At 37.5% G+C, this 19979-nt stretch overlaps 1 protein-coding gene across 1 annotated transcript in view; it reads right to left on the minus strand.

Annotated features, from left to right (window-relative positions):
* Positions 1–18433, minus strand: part of LOC103972988 (uncharacterized) — a 40318-nt gene extending 21885 nt beyond the window's left edge. Inside the window, exons 1-6 of the mRNA XM_009387419.3 lie at positions 18178–18433; positions 17976–18053; positions 17341–17390; positions 17185–17238; positions 13378–13430; positions 13134–13206 (exon numbers count right to left, since the gene is read on the minus strand). Coding sequence (XP_009385694.2) covers positions 13134–13206; positions 13378–13430; positions 17185–17238; positions 17341–17390; positions 17976–18053; positions 18178–18342 — 473 coding nt within the window. The 5' untranslated portion in view covers positions 18343–18433. The remainder of the gene's footprint in view (positions 1–13133; positions 13207–13377; positions 13431–17184; positions 17239–17340; positions 17391–17975; positions 18054–18177) is intronic.
* Positions 18434–19979: the final 1546 nt, after the last annotated feature.

The raw sequence follows: 19979 nt of genomic DNA on the forward strand, positions 1-19979 counted from the left end.
TAGGTTAAAAAAAAATGATGGACATATGTCACTAGCTAACCTAAGGTTGGTACCGTCTATGTTTGTTCTAAGGATGACACATAAGCTTCTTTTATGCATGCTTGCTACCTAGTAATTCTTGTATTAGCCAAACCAAAGTAATTAAAGGAGAAACTAAAGGAAAACTTCAGAGCTGCAGCCAACGTGGGTTTGAGAGAAGGGAAGAGGAATTAAAGTAGAAGAAGAAGAAAAGAAGCTTTGCTTTGCTTAAGGTTTTGCATCAATTCCCCACATTTAGGAATCAAACTTTTCTAAGCCAAGTGTTCTAACCCATTCCTATAGAAATCTTAATCCCTGATTTCATCTTAATTCTAAAAACTTTGGAAGATTTTGACTTCATACTTGATATTTCTATCGTTTCGGAATAAAACTGTGAATCTGAAATTTTTCGAGATTTGACCTTTCGGTATTATTCTAGTCATAACTTTCTGAACAAATTCTTGATTTTGGAAAAACCAAATGCATCCGAAAATAGACTCACAGATCTTTCTTTTGATACCAAGATTGATAAATTTGGAGTCTATTTACCTACCGAAACTGTTATTTCAATTGACCCTATGAAATCTGTAAAATAGAGACTGTTGGTTTTGACCTTTCAGTACTCTCTTGCTTATAACTCTCTATTGAAAACTCTGATTTATGTGAAATATGATTTATTAGAAACTAGACTCATAAACCTTTCTGTTAAAATTTGATTTGAAAGATTTGGAGCATAAATGCCTATTGAATCATCTGTTCTAATCAACTCTATGAATTCTGCAAAACAGAGATAATGTTCTCCGACCTTTGGTTACTAAATTGTTTATAACTCCTTGTTGGAAACTCCTATTCATACAAAACATGATTTATCTAAACCTAGATTGATACATCTTTCGAATGACTCTTATTTTGTACAAATTGAAGCATAATTGATTATCCAAATAATTCATGCAATGTGCCTCTCAAATTATGTCAGAATCCAAATAATTCACCTATTCTTGTTTCATCTCTTTGGAAATTGATTTCAACTAAAATCCTTACTTTAGTTGAGCTTTACATTATTGCTTTGAATTTGTGTATACTCTTGTCCTACAGGTATTTACATACCTGAATCTGTTATGTAAACTTCATGTTTGTATCGTAATATTTCGTATAGGCACATACATTCCGTTGTTCCGCATGTGTTTCCGATATGTCCCAATTTTATTGTTCACAATACCTTTTGTACTCTGATGTTTATGGGATAAATATGAACCTTTGCTAGAAACAGTAAAAGGAGTTATGCTTCGAGCCCGCGATGCTCTGCCGGCCCCCTATAACTTCACTTAGACGTGGGTGAATAGAGCTCCCAGACGTGGGAGACTAATGTTTGGTGGTCATTCAGAAATGGATGGACCACATTATGTTATGATCCCACTTCACCATCTATGTATTTGATATGATATCCAAAGCTTTGTTTATGTGCTTCTATATATGCTTTGGATAAGAATGAAATGAATGCAATGTCATATGCGGCGTTTGAGCTTCTGATTCGTATTTGTTCTTTAATATGTTCCAAAATGTTTCATTTGTTATTGATATGCTCCGAAACATTTTATATGTCCTTGATATGCTCTGAAATGCTTCATATGCCATTGATAATCTCCGTAACATTTCATATGCCATTGATATACTCAGAAATGCTTCATATTCCATTGATATGTTCCGAAGCATTTCATCCGCCATTGATATGTTCTGAAATATTTCATCCGCCATTGATATGCTCTGAAATATTTCATCCACCATTGATATGCTCCGTAACATTTCATACGTCATTGATATGTTCCGAAATGTTTCATTTGTTATTGATTTGCTCCGAAACATTTCATACGTCCTTGATATGCTCCGAAATGCTTCATATGCCATTGATATGCTCCATAGCATTTTATACGTCATTGATATGCTCCGAAATGCTTCCTATGCCATTGATATACTCCGAAATGCTTCATATGTCATTGATATGTTCCGAAGCATTTCATTCGTCATTGATATGTTCTAAAATGTTTCATTCGCCATTAATATGCTCCAAAATGCTTCATATGTCATTGATATGTTCTGAAACATTTCATACGCTATTGATATGCTCTGTAATGTTTTATCTGCCATTGATATGTTCTGAAATGTTTTATCCGCCATTAATATACTCCGAAATGTTTCATATGTCATTGATATATTCCGAAACATTTCATATGTCATTGATATGCTACGAAATATTTCATCCACCATTGATATGATCTGAAATGTTTCTTATGCCATTGATATGTTCCAAAACATTTCAGAGGCCATTTATATGCCCCGAAATGCTCCTTGCGTCATTGATATGCTTCAACTAGTCTTTACTCCTTTGTTATGAACAAAACATGTTTCGAATAAAATGACATTGTTATTCAGCATTCGTTGAGTGGCTATTAATGAACTCTTGCATCCCTGCCTTGTACTTGGTACCTTATTTGATTTAAAACTGTCCTCTTTCTCCATGGATATGTTAGTCGCTTGCTGAGCTCTATATGCTCACCCCGTTGCTATATAAATTTTTCAGGATAGCTTGTTGCTCGCTATAATGTTTAAATTGGGCTGAGGCCGTGGAAAGCTAGAAGACTTTATCACTCGCTAGACTGTCGCTCGCATATGTAATGTCATATGCGATGTTTAAGATTCTGTTTCGTATTTGTTCTTTGATATGTTCCGAAATGTTTCATTTGTTATTGATATGCTCCGAAACATTTCATACGTCCTTGATATGCTCTGAAATGCTTCATACAAGGTCTGTCACACCGAATCGTATCGCCCGGTACGGGCGGTACGTACCGGTCCGATAGGCCAGCGGTACGCAGACCGCCCGGTACCAGTCCGACTGTAGCAGTGCACTGTAGCAGTGCAGCAGTACAGTGCAAAGTTATAGTTCCAAAGCATTTCATTCGTCATTGATATGTTCCAAAATGTTTCATTCGTCATTGATATGCTCCAAAATGCTTCATACGTGATTGAAATGTTCCGAAACATTTTACACGCCATTGATATGTTCCGTAATGTTTCATCCCCCAATGATATGTTCCGAAATATTTTATCCGCCATTAATATGCTCTAAAATGTTTCATATGCAATTGATAGATTCCAAAACATTTCATATGCTATTGATATGCTCCAAAATATTTCATCCACCATTGATATGATCTGAAATGTTTCTTATACCATTGAGATGTCCCGAGACATTTCATACGTCATTTATATGCCCCAAAATGCTCCTTGCTTCAATGATTTGCTACAACTAGTCTTTACTCCCTTGTTATGAACAAAACATGCTCCGAATGAAATGACATTGTAATTCTGCATTCGTTGAGTGACTATCTATGAAGTCTTATATCCCTGCCTTGTATTTGGTATCTTATTTGTTTTGAAACTGTCCTCTTTCGCCATGGATATGTTAGCCGCATACTGAGCTCTATATACTCACCCCGTTGCTATATAAATTTTTTAGGATAGCTTTTCGCTCGCTATAATGTTTAAATTGGGCTGAGGCTGTAGAAAGCTAGAAGACTTTTATCGCTCGCTGGACTGTCGCTCGCATATGCAATATCATATGCGATGTTTGAGTTTCTGTTTCGTATTTGTTCTTTGATATGTTCCGAAATGTTTCATTTGTTATTGATATGCTCCGAAACATTTCATATGTCCTTAATATGCTTCGAAATGCTTTATATACCATTAATATGCTCCGTAATATTTCATCTCATTGATATACTCTGAAATGCTTCATATGCCATTGATATGTTCCGAAGCATTTTATCCGCCATTGATATGTTCCGAAATGTTTCATCCATCATTGATATGCTCTGAAATGCTTCATATGCCATTTATATGCTCCGTAACATTTCATACGTCATTGATATGCTCCAAAATATTTCATTTGTTATTGATATACTCCGAAACATTTCATACGTCCTTGATATGCTCTGAAATGCTTCATATGTCATTAATATGCTCCGTAACATTTCATACGTCATTGATATACTCTGAAATGCTTCCTATGCCATTGATATACTCTGAAATGCTTCATATGCCATTGGTATGTTCCGAAGCATTTCATTCGTCATTGATATGTTCCAAAATGTTTCATTCGCCATTGATATGCTCCAAAATACTTCATACGTCATTGATATGTTCCGAAACATTTTATACGCCATTGATATGTTCCGTAATATTTTATCCGTCATTGATATGTTCCGAAATGTTTTATCCGCCATTAATATGCTCCGAAATCTTTCATCCACCATTGATATGATCCGAAATGTTTCTTATATCATTGATATGTTCCGAAACATTTAATATGTCATTTATATGCCCCGAAATGCTCCTTGCGTCATTGATTTGTTCCAACTAGTTTTTACTCCCTTGTTATGAACAAAACATGCTTCAAATGAAATGATATTATAATTTTGCATTCGTTGAGTGGCTATCTATGTACTCTTATATCCCTGCATTGTATTTGGTACCTTATTTGTTTTGAAACTATCCTCTTTCGCTATGGATATGTTAGTCGCTTACTGAGCTCTATATGCTCACCCCGTTGCTATATAAATTTTTCAGGATAGCTTATCGCTCGCTATAATGTTTAAATTGGGCTGAGGCTACGGAAAGCTAGAAGAGTTTGGGCAAACCTTTTGTGGAGGATATATTTTTGTTGTATAAGTACACTTGGTGTCTAATGAAATTTTGATGGTAAATATAAACTTATGTGTTTTGTAAAAGTTTAAAGAACCTCTCATATTTAGGATTTTGGAGTGTTAAGTAAATTGTTTATAACTCCTTGTTGGAAACTCCTATTCATACAAAACTTGAGTTATCAAAAATTAGATTGATACATCTTTCGAATGACCTCAATTTTGGGCAAATTGGAGCATAATTAGTTATCCAAATAATTCATGCAATGTGCATCTCAAATTCTGTCAGAATCGAGCTTTGGTCGATTTCACCTATTCATGTTTCATCTTTTTAGAAATTGATTTCAGCTAAAATCCTTACTTCAGTTCAACTTTATATTATTGCTTCAAATTTCTATATACTCTTGTCCTATAAGTATTTGCATACCTGAATCTGTTTTGTAAACTTTATGTTTGTATCGCAATGTTTTGTATAGGCACATGCATTCTGTTGTTCCGCATATGTTTCCGATATGTGCCAACTTTATTATTCACAATGCCCTTTTATACTCTAGTGTTTGTGGGATTATTTTGACCTTTGCTATAAATAGTAAAGGGATTATATGGACCTTCGCCAGAAATGATAAAGGGATTATCTGGACCTTTGCCAGAAATGATAAAGGGTATGTGCTTAGAGCCCGCGATGCTCTAGATTATGTTTGGTGGTCATTCAGAAATGGATGGACCATATTATGTTATGATCTCACTTCATCTTCTATTTGTTTGATATAATATCCAAAGCTTTGGTTATATACTTCTATCTGTGCTTTGGATAAGAATGAAATGTATGCAACGTCATATGCGGCGTTTGAGCTTCTGTTTCGTAGTTGCTCTTTGATATGTTCCGAAATATTTTATTTGTTATTAATAAACTCCGAAACATTTCATACGTCGTTGATATGCTCCAAATGCTTCATATGTCATTGATATGTTCCGAAATATTTCATCCGCCATTGATATGTTCCGAAATGTTTTATATGTCATTGATATATTCCAAAAAATTTCTTACATCCTTGATATGCTCCGAAATGCTTCATATGCCATTGATATGTTTCGAAGCATTTCATCTGTCATTGATATGTTCCGAAATGTTTCTTCCACCATTGATATACTCCGAAATGCTTCATATACCATTGATATCTTACAAAGCATTTCATCCGTCATTGATATGTTCCGAAATGTTTCATTTGTTATTGATATGCTCCGAAACATTTTATACGTCCTTGATATACTCTGAAATGCTTCATATGCCATTAATATGCTCTATAACATTTCATATGTCATTGATATGCTCCGAATGCTTCCTATGCCATTGATATACTCTGAAATGCTTCATATGTCATTGTTATGTTCCAAAGCATTTCATCCGTCGTTGATATGTTCCGAAATGTTTCATTACGTTAATGATTTGCTCCAATTAGTCTTTCCTTCATTGTTTGAACAAAACATGCTTCGAATGAAATGACATTGTGATTCTGCATTCGTTGAGCGGCTATCTATGAACTCTTGTATCCCTGTCTTGTATTTGGTACATTATTTGCTTTGAAAATATCCTATTTCGCCATTGATATATTAGTCGCTTGCTGAGCTCTATGTGCTCACCTCGTTGCTATATAAATTTTTCATGATAGCTTGTCGCTTGCTAGAATGTTTAAATTGAGCTACGACAGTGAAAAGCTAGAAGACTTAGGGCAAACCATTTGTGGAGGATATATTTTTGTTGTATAAGTACACTTAGTGTCTAATGGAATGTTGATGGTAAATATGAACTTATGAGTTTTGTAAAAGTTTAAAGAACCTCTCATGTTTAGGATTTTGGAGTGTTAAGTAAATTTTGTGTAATGATATGAACATGTGGTAAACATTGGTTTTTGTGATTGTATATAATACCACACTTGTAGATTTATGAGGTGGTTATTGTCTTGGTGAGTTGGTTTTAGATTTTACGATTCATCGAGTAATATGGTATATGATTTTAAACTGCACAGGTCTTATGAATTATGGAATTATGGATGTGACTTGAATGTTTTCTCAGTATCCTCAAATGTGTGTTTGGATCCTGAAATTGGATTATTGTTGAATTTTAATATTATCGATTTGGGGGGTATGACATACTGACTTAACCGTCGGATGGGTCATTGTTAGGAACACCCCCGACCTAGTTTTGTAGGAATTCGATCTTGTGAGGTGACCTGAAGGAAGACCATCCGAAAAAGGGCTACGGTTGGATCTAAGTGCACATTCCAACTCGAATAACCATAATCTAACCTATCAGATTGGTGCTAGGAGGGCCCAGGATGTCTCATGGAAACTTCGTAGAACCATCCAGAATAAATAAAGAGGTTGATGGCCAGAACCACACCGATGGGCCGACCGAGTTGAGGGGTCTGACCTCGATTGTGTTGAATGCGCACCATTATCGAACCCCTTTGCCTCCATCCTCCCAATCTCCTCCTTTCGAACAGCTTGCTAGGGAATTTAAGTTAAACTTCAACTACAAACTATCAAAGAAACTGACGACTTCCCATGTGGCGATTCGACAAATGGACAAGAAGTCTCTCACCAGTAATAGCAAGCGGTTCAATGATGAAGTAAAGCTGGTGACCGACCAAAGCTCATTCGTCCTCATCAACGCCTACATTTGTGGTCTTCAACCTTTAAAGTTTTCTACTTAGTTACCATATGACCACTAGTCACTTTTCCTGAATTGTTAAAAGTGGCCAATCGTCATATAGTGGTAGAGTTTGTGATTACAAGAAAAAGAAACTTCGAGCCCAGAAAGGCTACGAGAGAGGAAAGAAATTCGGAGCCAAGGAACTTAGAATGCCCTTGTAGTGGCAAGTCGAGGGGGGGATCGTGTTAGGATCAATACGACACTAAGAGAGGAGGGTGAATTAGTGCTTACGCAAAATTACGTCGATTTGAAAAATTTTGTTCGATAAAATCGTTTCGACAAAGCCCATATCGGAAGGTAATGAAAGTAATGACTTAGAGTAAATGTAAAGTGAAGTGAGCAGTAAGAACACACTAGATTTATAATGATTCAGTCATTGTGACCTACATCCACTTCTGATTCCTCCTCCGTCGAGGTTGCCGGCATCCACTAATGGTCTCCCTTCAATAGGTGAAGACCAACCACCTTCTTACAACGCTTTCTCCTTTTCACGGGTTTAGGAGACAACCCTTACAAGCCTCACACCTCTTCTTGAATGATTACAAAGCTAAAAAAAGAAGAGGACTCTTAGCACTTTTACAACACTTTTACACCCCAACACTTAGAGATTTTTTTACACTTTGTTGCTACTTTTTTCTTTCTTTCATGCAAAAAAAGAGGGGTATATATAGGCCCCAGAGGTTTTAGAATTGGAGCCAAAATGTGTCTCATCTTGGATTTCTGGGGTACTGGCGATACCACCGTCATTATTGGGCGGTACTAACGCCTGACACTCTGACACTAGGCGGTACCACCGCCCAGTCTGGCGGTACTACAGCCGATGGTACCGCCTAACAGATCCTCGGAGACTGGGCTCTAACAGTACCACCACCTGACAGCATTAACTGTCGACGGTACCACCGCCCAAACCACCTGGGAGGTTGAGCCTTATGCGCTTCCATCGCCAGCTCCGACGGTGCCATCGCCTAACATGACTCCAAGTCACTGTTTGGGCCATTAGTCCGGCCCAAACCAGTGTTAGGACCCTTTTATTTTTCCTTTTATTTTTTGTGCTTTCCTTTTATTTTCTGCGTATTTATTAAGTCTGTTTAGTTTAGCTAAAGTCGAAACTCTATAAATAGGGATGTAACTGCTTCTTTTCGATCATCTATGAAAAATACTATTTTTGTCTTTTGGCAAACCCTAGGAGGCCGATTCCCTCGAAGCGATCAAGGAGGGCCGATCCCCTCGAAGCGATCAAGGAGGTCGATCCCCTCGAAGTGATCATCCCCTTTCTCTTCTTTTTTTTTACGATAAGACTTTAGGGTCTTATCATTTGGTATCAGAGCGACGATCCTTGGCGTTCTCGCTGCGACGAAGCTATCAAAAAAAAAAAAAAAAGAAACGAAAGAAAGAAAGAGAGAAGCAGCAGGAACCGCACCACGCACCCCTGCTTCCCCTGCTTCCGGCCAACCCACCCGCCGCCCGTCGCTGCTCTCCGACCAGCAACCGGCTCTGCCCTACTTCCGGCCAGAGTCCACCGCCGCCTCCCACCCGAGCCACCACCGCTGCCAGGAGACGACGCTGCCAGCGTCCCACTCCGCCGCAGCCCTGCTCGTCTTCTCTACCGCCGCTGCAGGGCAACTCCTTCTCCACCGCCGCCGTTGCTTCCCGGCCGATCGATCACCACCGCCCGCCTCCCAGCTACAACCCTAACCGTGCCCCGCCCCTTGGGTCACAGCTGCAGTCGCCGGTTGCCCCCCTCCTCACGGCGACCGAAACAGGGCAATTCACTGTTGCTGCCCTCGCCTCCACCAGCCGCGCCTCCTCCAGCAGTCCTCTTCCCCTCGAGCGCCGTTGCCGCCCAGCCGACCCATCACCGCTGTGGGCCATCGTGCGACGACCGCCGCTCGCCTCCCAGTCGCCGTCGCTCCACCTAGCTCTGCATCTAACCGAAACAGACCACACTTGCTCTGCCCTAGTTTTCAGTCGCGCCACAGCCGCGTGGGGTCGCTTCTCGCCACCGTCGCTGCTACTGCCAACTACTGTGCAGATGCCCTTGACTAGACATCAGAAACAAGAACTGGGGATTACCGACTTGCAATCGTACACAATGGCTACCGATAACTCAGTAAAGGCACAAATGGAAGCGTTGAAAACCAGAATTGAAAATCGGCTACAAGAAACTCTTCATGATTTCAAAAAGAGCTTGTTGGAGCACTTTAGCGGGTTTCAACAAGATGGAAGCTCAAGTTCTACGCTGAACAGATCGGGAGATACAGGAAAAGGACCCCAGGATGGTGACACACACACTACCCACGTATCAGGGTAGAATTTCCACGATGGGAAGATGGGTATCCGACCAGTTGGATCTCTTGGGCGGAAAAATTGTTTCGTTTTCACAGAACCCCAGAAGAATCTAAGGTAGAAGTGGCCTCAATCCAGCTCGATGGAGATGCAATTCAGTGGTATGATTGGTACGAAACTTGCCATGGAATTCCGTCGTGGGAGCAGTTTAAAAGAGGACTTCTTGTTCGCTTTGGCCCATCCGAATATGAGAATGTTGATGGCCAACTCGCCAAAATTCATCAGACTTCTACAGTGTTGGAGTATCAGAGTAGATTTGAAAGATTGTCCAACCAAGCTAGAGATTGGTCAAAACGACAACTTCTGGGTACATTTATTGAAGGGCTTATTCCCGAGATCCGGTGCGAGGTTAAGGCTCGTCAACCCCGCACTATGATGGCTGCGATTTCATTTGCACGCCTACATAAAGAAAAAATCAGTGTGGAATATCGTCGAAACAGAGGTGCCAATAAACAGGTGATTAGCAGGCAACCTACTTCATATACTCCTAGTCGAAACCACAACACTAGCAGACTAACCCGAGAGGAACTCAAAGAAAGGTTAGAGAAGGGTTTGTGCTGGCATTGCGATGAAAAGTGGAGTAAGGAACATCGATGCAAACAAGGAAGACTTTTGATGATTGAACCGATCGAGGATGAACCGGAAGTAGAAGTATCGGATTCCGATCATGAAGAAGTGGAAACTAATGATGATGTTGAAGCCGTCACACATACAGTGGATGCATTAGCTGGCTACTCTAATCCACAAACTATGAAAATTGGGGGAACTCTGAAACACCAGTCTGTCACTGTTTTGATTGATACGGGTAGCACTAATAATTTTATGGATAGAAAAGTTGCAGCCCGATTAGCTTACCACATCGAATGTTGTGACAAATTTGAAGTCAAGGTCGCCGATGGACGGATTTTAACCTGTGACAGCAAGTGCTCAAAGATAAAACTAATTTTGCAAGGTCAAGAATTATTTGTGGATTTCTTTTTATTACCCTTGGAAGACTATGAAGTGGTGCTCGGAATTGAATGGCTATCAACCCTAGGTGATGTCTCTTGGAATTTTTCTAAACTGACTATGAAGTTCTTTATTAATGGAAGACAGGTGGCTCTCATGGAGAGGGCCTTCTACTGGCCGAAAATGGGGACTGATGTGGAGGAATATGTTCGAACATACCTCACTTGCCAACAAGACAAGGCGAAGCAGCGGAAGCCGGTGGGACTTTTGGAGCCGTTGCCCGTACCAGAAAGACCGTGGGAGAGCATTTCCTTGGACTTCATATCAAGCTTGCCACTTGTAGGGAGACTCGGATCGATACTCGTGGTGGTCGATCGATTTTCAAAGTATGCAACTTTCATTACTGCTCCCCTACACTGTTCAGCAGAGGAGGCGGCCAAGCTGATGATGAAGGATGTGGTGAAGTATTGGGGAGTCCCGCACAATATCATTAGTGATCGAGACGCTCGGTTCCTGGGACGATTCTGGACCGAGCTATTCAAATTGTTGGGGTCAAAGTTATACTTCTCCACAAGCCTCCACCCCCAGACGGATGGCCAGACTAAAAGGATAAACTCACTCTTGGAGCAATATCTTCGGCACTACATGAATGCCAACCAACGAGATTGGGTGAAGTTGTTGGACATTGCCTAATTCTCCTACAACTTGCAGCGGAGCTCTGCTTCCAACAAAAGCCCCTTCGAGATCATTACAAGACAACAACCGTCAACTCCTCACACCATGGCAATCGGGTATACTGGAAGTAGTCCGTCAGCCTACCACTTCGCAAAGGAGTGGCACCGAAATACAGATATTATGAAGGCTTACTTGGAGAAGGCGGCAAGAAGGATGAAGAAGTGGGCAGACTTGGGAAGGCGACCGCAGGAGTTCAAGGTTAACGATTTGGTGTTGGTAAAGCTCCAACCAGCATCACTCCAATTCTTTAGGAACAAAGTCCACAAAGGATTGGTGCGCAAGTATAAAGGGCCCTTCCCAATTATCAGTAGGGTAGGCAACGTCTCCTACAAGTTGCAGCTGCTGACGTGGTTCAAAATTCACAACGTTCTTCATGCCAGCAACCTAAAAGCCTACCACTCGGATTCGCAAGATGCTTCCCGAAGTGTTCCAACTCGGCTACCCCCCATCACAGCCTCCTATGAGAAGCAAGTTGAAACCATTCTGGCGGACCGCAAGATAAAGCTACCCAATGGAGCTGAGCAGATAGAGTACTTGGTGAAGTGGCGAAAGCTTCCTCGAACTGAAGCCAGTTAGGAGCCTGAAGACACCTTACAACATGAAGAAGCAATCATCAACAACTACCAACAAGCGTCGACTAGGGCGTCGACAGTTTAAGTGGGGGAGAATGTCACGAACGGTCGTCGCGCACCCGCAACAACTCCGTTTAATGAACCGTTCGTCGCTCGCATCTACATGTACAGTTGCTTGGCAGCATGTTTTGTCTTGGTTTTGAGTCATTTTGCTTATAAAAATCTAAGTTTGAACAAGTTGCAGCGCTACAAAGCGACCACTCACTGAACCAAGCAAAACAGCCCCAAAACAGCTCCGTTTTTGTGTGCCACGGGCTGTTTTCTGCAGTCCGCTTCCGCTCACCAAAACGTCAGCCATCTCAGCCCCTTGGAACCCCCCAGGTGGCACCCGGCTGGATGGGGCTTCGGTATAGTGTTGGGCGTTGAACAACCTTTCGCAAGTTTGCATGTTACCTTGACGGGAACTTGTTGTTGCGCCCGGCACCTGGTGAGCAGCTGTTTGTGGACTTGCAGCTGTTCGTTCAACCCTCTAAAGTCCTTGTTTTCCACCTCTCCCTCTTTTCTCTTGTGCACGCAAGGTGCTCGCTGAATTTCTTGTAAAGCTTCCCCTCTTTTCGTGAGACGTCAGGACTTGCCCGTCGCTCATTCTTTCAAACTAATCAGCTTTCTCTTTTAAAGGTCCTTCGGGACCTGTGAGAGGTTGCAAGTGGGCTGATCTTTGCGAAGCAATATCACAAGGGCGAAGCGCGACTTAGGCAACGCAAGCTAAGTTCGCATCTTTGCCGCAAGGGTGCCTCACGACTTAGGCAATGCAAGCTAAGTTCGCGTCTTGGCCGCAAGGGTGCCTCACGCCTTAGGCAATTCCAACTAAGGTCATGACAGCTCGGTACACCGTACCGTACCGTACCAAGCCCGAGTCGAAACGCCGGTACGGTATGGTACGGCGAACCTTGGTTGTAACCATTAATACAAGTAACAACATAGCCTAATATAGCAACTGCTATTTAACATTTCAGACATAAGATCCAAATACAGTGTTATCACAACATCCAATCAAGAATGAAGAGTACAACTGAAGGCAAGCATTGCAAAATGTCATACCGTTGCATAGCTGCAAAATCAGTTGTAGGAATGTCTAGAATTGGATTAGCATAAAATGATCCTTTGAAAAAATCTGTTAAAAACAGACTATGGTCAGATCAAAAGTCATATCGATAGCTAATATATCAAATCATTTATACCAAGAGCTTAAAACTGTCTTAAAGTCTACAATACTTAAATTATCCCTTTTGTACTAAACAAAAAAAGAACATATGAGGATATAAATGTTAACAATAGAACTTGCCGACTTTGCCAGACTCGAGCTTTTCCTTTCCATGGCTCCATCCAAAGTTATACCTAGAATAGAAAAAGAAATTTGTAAACTAATACTTAGTACCTTGATCAGAAAGAGATCTCTGGAAGAAGAAGAATAGTGCAAAAAACCAAAGAAGACAAGGGGGATGTCTAAAAGCTTGATGCCTGATTGAAAAACTGCTATACTTGAGAAGCTTCTTTTGAAGTATTAACTGAGTTGTTGTCAATAAGGCTATGCTTGCCATCCATTGCTTTACTATAACAAGTTTAGGAATTTTTTTTGTTTTTGCTTGCTGTTCATTTTCCTTTCTTTTCTTTTTATGCTTCTTTGACTTAGGTGAGTTTTAGAAAAGAATGGTGTTTGTACTAATTATATTGATGTTATAAAAGATATATATCATAGTGTAATTACTAGTATTAAAACTAATAGAATATCTAGTGAGTTTCCTATTAGTATAGGACTGCATCAAAGATCCGTATGCATTAAGCATTTTCACATTAATAATGGACAAACTTATAACCTATAGTCAAGACAGATTTCTTAGTGATGATATTATTTTAGTTCATGAGAGTTTGAATGAAATTTATTCTAAATTTGAGTTGTGGAGATAATCCTTAGAATTAATTCTTAGCGTATATTCACAATAGATTTCCTTGGTGTATTTTATTTGCTAATGGTATTGTTTTAGTTGATGAGAATTTAAATGGAGTTAATTCTAATTGGAGTTGTGGAGATAATCTTGGAAAATAAGGTTTTAAATTGAATAGGACTAAGACTGAGATGTAATCTTAGTAATAGTAGGATTAGACATGAGGATATAGTTAAATTAGATGAGCAAAGAAATATCCTATTAAGTATAAGTTTTAGATATCTTGAAATTAATTATTCAACAAGAAGAAGACACGGATAAAGATATTATCCATGGAAACGAAATGAAGAGAGACATCAAGAGCTTTGTGTGATCATCATCTCTCAAATTGAAAAAATCTAAAAAATTATTATTAGACCAATGATGTTTTATGATGAAAATATTGAGATGAATGTGCGGAGTTATTAGGAGAGATATAGAAATAAATGTTTTTATTTGTGAACAATTAGATGTAGCTTAAATAAAGGATAAGATGAGAGAATCATTGAGATAATATGGACATGTGTAAAGAAGAAGATGTTGTAGTCAGAAACTGGTAGTATCAATTGTACGAGAAGAGGCAAACAAAGACAAAACAAACTTTATTAAAAACTACAGTTAAGGAATTAAATACTCTTAACAAAAAAAATTATGATTTTTATGTAGCTCAATGACAATAACTAGAAAATATCTATGTAGCCGACCACAATGTTGGGACTTTAAGACTTTGTTGTTGTTGTTATTGGTTCTTTAACTAGGGCACTAAGAACTCCTACTATGTTATTCCTGTAAGAATATATAACTACTTCGATCTATACATGAGATTTACCTATAATACTTTTAATCATACTAGTTGTGTGCTTCTATTAGATAAATATTCTTATTTATTCTAGACTCTACTTCGGATCAAGCACTTTGTCTAGTTACCAATTGCTTATATTGGTCCTAGCCATTTAATATTTAGTTCCAACGAGGTCAGATTGGATTTTGGTCAATTTGGAAAGTTCAACTAGTTCAACAAATCCATCCAAATCCTAGAAATTTTAACATAAATTATTAAAGAAAGGAGAATCCATGATCTAAATTCAACCATGCGAATCCTATAATCAATCATAATCCAATCCCAGTGCCATGGACATTAGCTCTATTCTCTATATGCTCTATGACCTTTATTGTCTTAACATGGACTACTTTGTTACCAAGTTGATGTTTAAGAAGTCAACTAATCTGGAATGCTTCTATAAGAAAAACCTAAATGCTCTTCAAGGCTATAGCATGTTAGATATCCTTGAGATGTCTACTTCTAAATTATACCCACAACATTCTTTAATTTAGAACAGAGTGATGGTATTTGGGCTATGGCTTGAGATTAATTAACAATAGAATCAACCAAAATAGATGGGACTCTTTTTTTGAAATACCCATGGTAATTGCTTCAAGATCAATCATGATCTAACCTTAACCATTAGACTAGACTCTATAGAAATTGGTCAAAATGAACTTACTCAGAGCCAATTAATTCCATGCTGAGATCAAGCCACAAACAAGTCTAACAATCATTTAAAAGATCAAAGGGTTCTGGGTGCCAATAAATTAGCCAAACAGTTAAGGATGGATACAACATGCCATGTACTATAGTTTATGCAATTTTGGCACTAACTAATAAGTTCATTTGTTGCATCAAAGCAATCTACTCACAAGCACATATAATTCTCTTAGTGTCCTAAATGATCACTCATATAGTGTGGCTCTAATAAAAAAGTATCCATTGTAAGAACAATATGAGACATGAATAAAACATCTTTCTTATCTAACAAGTTCTAAACATAATTCCTTGGATATCTTTAGATCTATGAGCCTTTTAATAGCTCATAGTCCACTCAACATCTTCCCTTCATCCTTGGATTTTGTTTTATTATGGAGTTGCATGTTGGAAAAACAAGTACACCAATAAAAGCTGACGGAAGAAACATCTAATCACTAATGCAGATCTCCACCAGAATTCAGTTTGATCAACTCCAGAAAAGTAGAATCACTTTCTTTATGCTTCTTGTTGTAACAATGATTATCAGAGACTTAGACATAGTGAAGAAGTGAAAAGAATTTACATATGATGAAGCATCAGTCTTAGATGAACTTATCATATAAACCGCCAAGTTCCAACATAAACTGGTTAACTGGTTTAACCATATCATGCTTCAGTCTAAGAGTTGTACTAATTACTAACAAAATTTTATCATTCTTTTTCTCCAAAGACCATGGGAACCTGAATAGAGTAAAAAGATACCCTATTAAACCACAAAAGAAAACCAACAAAAACATTATGTGCATATTAATTACTAAGAAGAAAAAGGGTGACCAAGGTGTTATTCAGAAAAAGATCAAGCACAACTCTAGACAATACAATCATCTGTATGAGGTTACTAACTATACCCAAAAAAAATGTTATAAATTTATAGAACTAGTGTGACACACAAGTAAGCTCACTAATGAATTGTCAGAAAGAAAAGAATGACAAGAAATTATTATATGACTGAAAATGTTGTCAATCATATCCTACTATGCAGATAAAAAAAATCAAGAATCATATTAACTTTATACTCTTTCCTTTCTTCGCTTATTTTAACAAAAAGTGGCTTACTTTATATCTTGCATGCATTACATAATATTAAATATTAACAAACAATTAAATCAAAGGAAAACATGACATTGTTCAGACACATTGACCATGGCTTATAGTTATCCCTACAACTGTGGGTATACTGCTAAACACTTGTCCTGGGTTGAGCCCCGGGATTTGATAGCGGCCTTGAAAAGTCACCTACAGACGCTTTATGCCCAATCATAGTTAGAAGTCTCTATTGAGACATCTGAGTTGGTTATTGAATTATTACACAAGTGATATGTCTCATGTTCAAGTCCACATGTGAACATTATATACGTCATTTAATGTAATAAAAATATCTTCTTTTTTAAAAAAATATATGAATCTCAACTCAAACTAAGGCTAAGAAAACAATGATTTCCTCTTAATTGAATGGGTTTGATTGGGTTGGGTTTGCTTGCTTCAAGCAATAGGAAGTAGAAATTACATGGTGTTAGCAACCAAAGCCCAAATTGTTCTCTTGTCCACTATAATCTTACAAGGCCACATTAAAATTCAATACCTGCTTTCTGGGTCTTCAAGCTCTTTTTTCACATCATCAGGAAGCCTTGCAACACTGTAAGGCAAGGAGGATGAAACAAGAGATACTCATCAAAATATCTTACACTAAGAGCATAGAGCAATTTAGTTTCTATTAAGGAAATTTGGAAATGCATACCTGGGTGCAAGGTGTAGGAGATTCTGACGTAACAAAGAAAACCCAGGCACCTACAGCAGCAGAGATAAGGTTCAAAAGCAAGCTTGTTCAAGTGTAAAAACTATGAAATCACATAATATTCTCCAATCAAAAGAAAATTTATTCAAGACTTGCGAATAACATTCAGTGTATGCTGAACAACAGTTTTTTGCAGTGGTCTTGTGTTGCTTTAATATACAGCTTCAAGATAAGTAGGCAAATCATTACTATATGTTCGTGGAGCTAAGAAAATTTTGCTTTCAGGAAATCTGTAAACTTAAAGTCAAAATTTGAGAATCTCAAATTATATGGATGGTGAGAGAATCAAAACTCATCCATCATACAACAATTCCACGATATAGGAAAGCTCACAGAACATTAAAAATTTTCTTCTGTAACTGTAAACTTATAGAGCAAACTCAAATTTATCAACAATCCGAAACAGTAGAGAGCAACAAGGTATTAAGTCAAAATTTGAGAATCTCAAAAGCCAAGACCCAGCAACGATACCACAATGGAAATTTTGTGGATGTCTCGAAGAAACCAACCCGATCGCTATATGACGTCACGCAAAAAAAGAATATAAAAGTAGAACGAACCCGCTAAATTACACATACATCTGACACCGAGATGATTCCCAATCCATTGGGCCCAAACCCTTCCTCGATGTTCATCGACAGATCTCTGCTCTTCTCCTGATAGCATCATTAAGGCCCGCCAAGATAAGACGAAGAAGAGGAATTGTCGGGAGCAATAGATGGAAAACGCTCAAACCTAAAAACAATATTCAATGGAAATTGAGTTTAGAACGGCGATGACCTTGATATCTGAGTAGGAGATGGTGACTGTCCTGGCCGTCGGAAACGCTCCCACGGTCTCTGCGGCCATGGAGATCCGGAGCGGAGCACGGCAAGCGGACGGGGATCGCGAGGAGAGGAAGGGGTGGTCGAGCGCAGGACGTTGTTGGGCAGAGAATAGAGCCATTTGATCTCTCTCGCTCTGACGAGTCGAAGGGAAGAAAGAGCAGGAACAGAGACTTCCTTTGGCGGTCGCGTAGGAGGAGCGAGAAAAAGAGATGAAAAAAGGGGTCTGCTTCCTCTTACGTGGAAATTGGTGGGTCGGGATTGACTTTGATTATTTGAATTTGGAAGGTAATAAATTTTTTTATTTTAATTATACCTTAAACAACCCTTATAATAATATAAATACAAAAATGAAAAAACATAATAAATATAATTAAAAAATGAGAACAGTATGATAAGAAAAAATATTACAAATTTATACAAAAATAAAATAATAATATAAAACAATGTAAGAACCAGATAATAAAAAATATGTCACAGTAAATAAATAAAAGAGCTTATGAGCATAAAATAATATGAAATAAAAAATCATCTTGTCATATAAATAAGTAAAAATATATTAATTATTATAACTAACTTAAATTTTGATTTTGATTTTGATTTTGACCAAAAAAAAACGCATGTAAAAAGGACATAGTATTCTAATTTTAAGAAAATATTAATCAAAATTAAATATTTTTTTAAAATAAATGATGAAGATAAAAATCAAATCTTATGATACACTATCAAGATCTTTAACAACTATTTGACATTAATCAAATATGTTAAGCAAACTGACCATTATAATTTTGAGGTGAAATTTGAATCCTCGTCAACCAAACGTCACCTAGATTTTTTTTTTTTTTTTTTTTTTGTCTTAAGAACAAGTCATAATTGTTCTTCTTTCATTAACGTGTGCGGAGAGAATAAATGAGAGAGAGAATTTTTTTTTTTTTTAACCTGATTTTCACCCACAAGTTCAATTGCATCATAATCATCCGTAACTTACATGGGTATAAGAGTGTCTTGAAAATACATTTAAAATATTCAGGCTCAATACATATTTTACATATCAATTAAATGTTTTATATTTTTTTCAAATCATATATAATCTGAATATCATATTAAAAATACTTAAATGCTGATGCTACATCATAATATCATTAGCATTTTAGTATTTACAGAATATTAATATTTTTTTTTTAATTTTAAAAATACCCAATGATTTTATTTAAAAATATAAGATTATTAAAATGACTTAGTAAGAAACCAATATGATTTATATTTTTATAAAATAAATTTTATTTTATTTATTTTTAAAGATTATTTTAATTTATATATTTGATTATATTTTTGTTTATTATATATTTGGGACATATTAAATTTTTATAAGATTGCATACATTTATTTATTTATTTTTTACTTATTAATTAAATTTGTCAATACACATACTTACATCAAAAAATATTCTATGACATTTGAAATATAATTTTACTAAATAATACTTACGTCAATACACATTTAAAATATAGATTTCATCTATTATTTACCAAATATCTAAAGAATTTCTCAACTACACATTCACTCAAATTATTTTTTTCAAATACAGATTGAAAATACAAATGTATTATTGCAACCTAAAATATAATAACTTCAAAGTTCAAATTAGTATAATATCATAAGTCAAAATATTTCAGTATATTGCTTTAACAATCAAAGGTGGCCATCAACCCCTATTCCAATAGCACAAAGGACAAATATAATCTTAAAAGCAATAAT

Source organism: Musa acuminata, chromosome BXJ1-4, assembly GCF_036884655.1.
Source record: "Musa acuminata AAA Group cultivar baxijiao chromosome BXJ1-4, Cavendish_Baxijiao_AAA, whole genome shotgun sequence".
In the NCBI taxonomy this organism is placed as follows: Eukaryota; Viridiplantae; Streptophyta; class Magnoliopsida; order Zingiberales; family Musaceae; genus Musa; species Musa acuminata.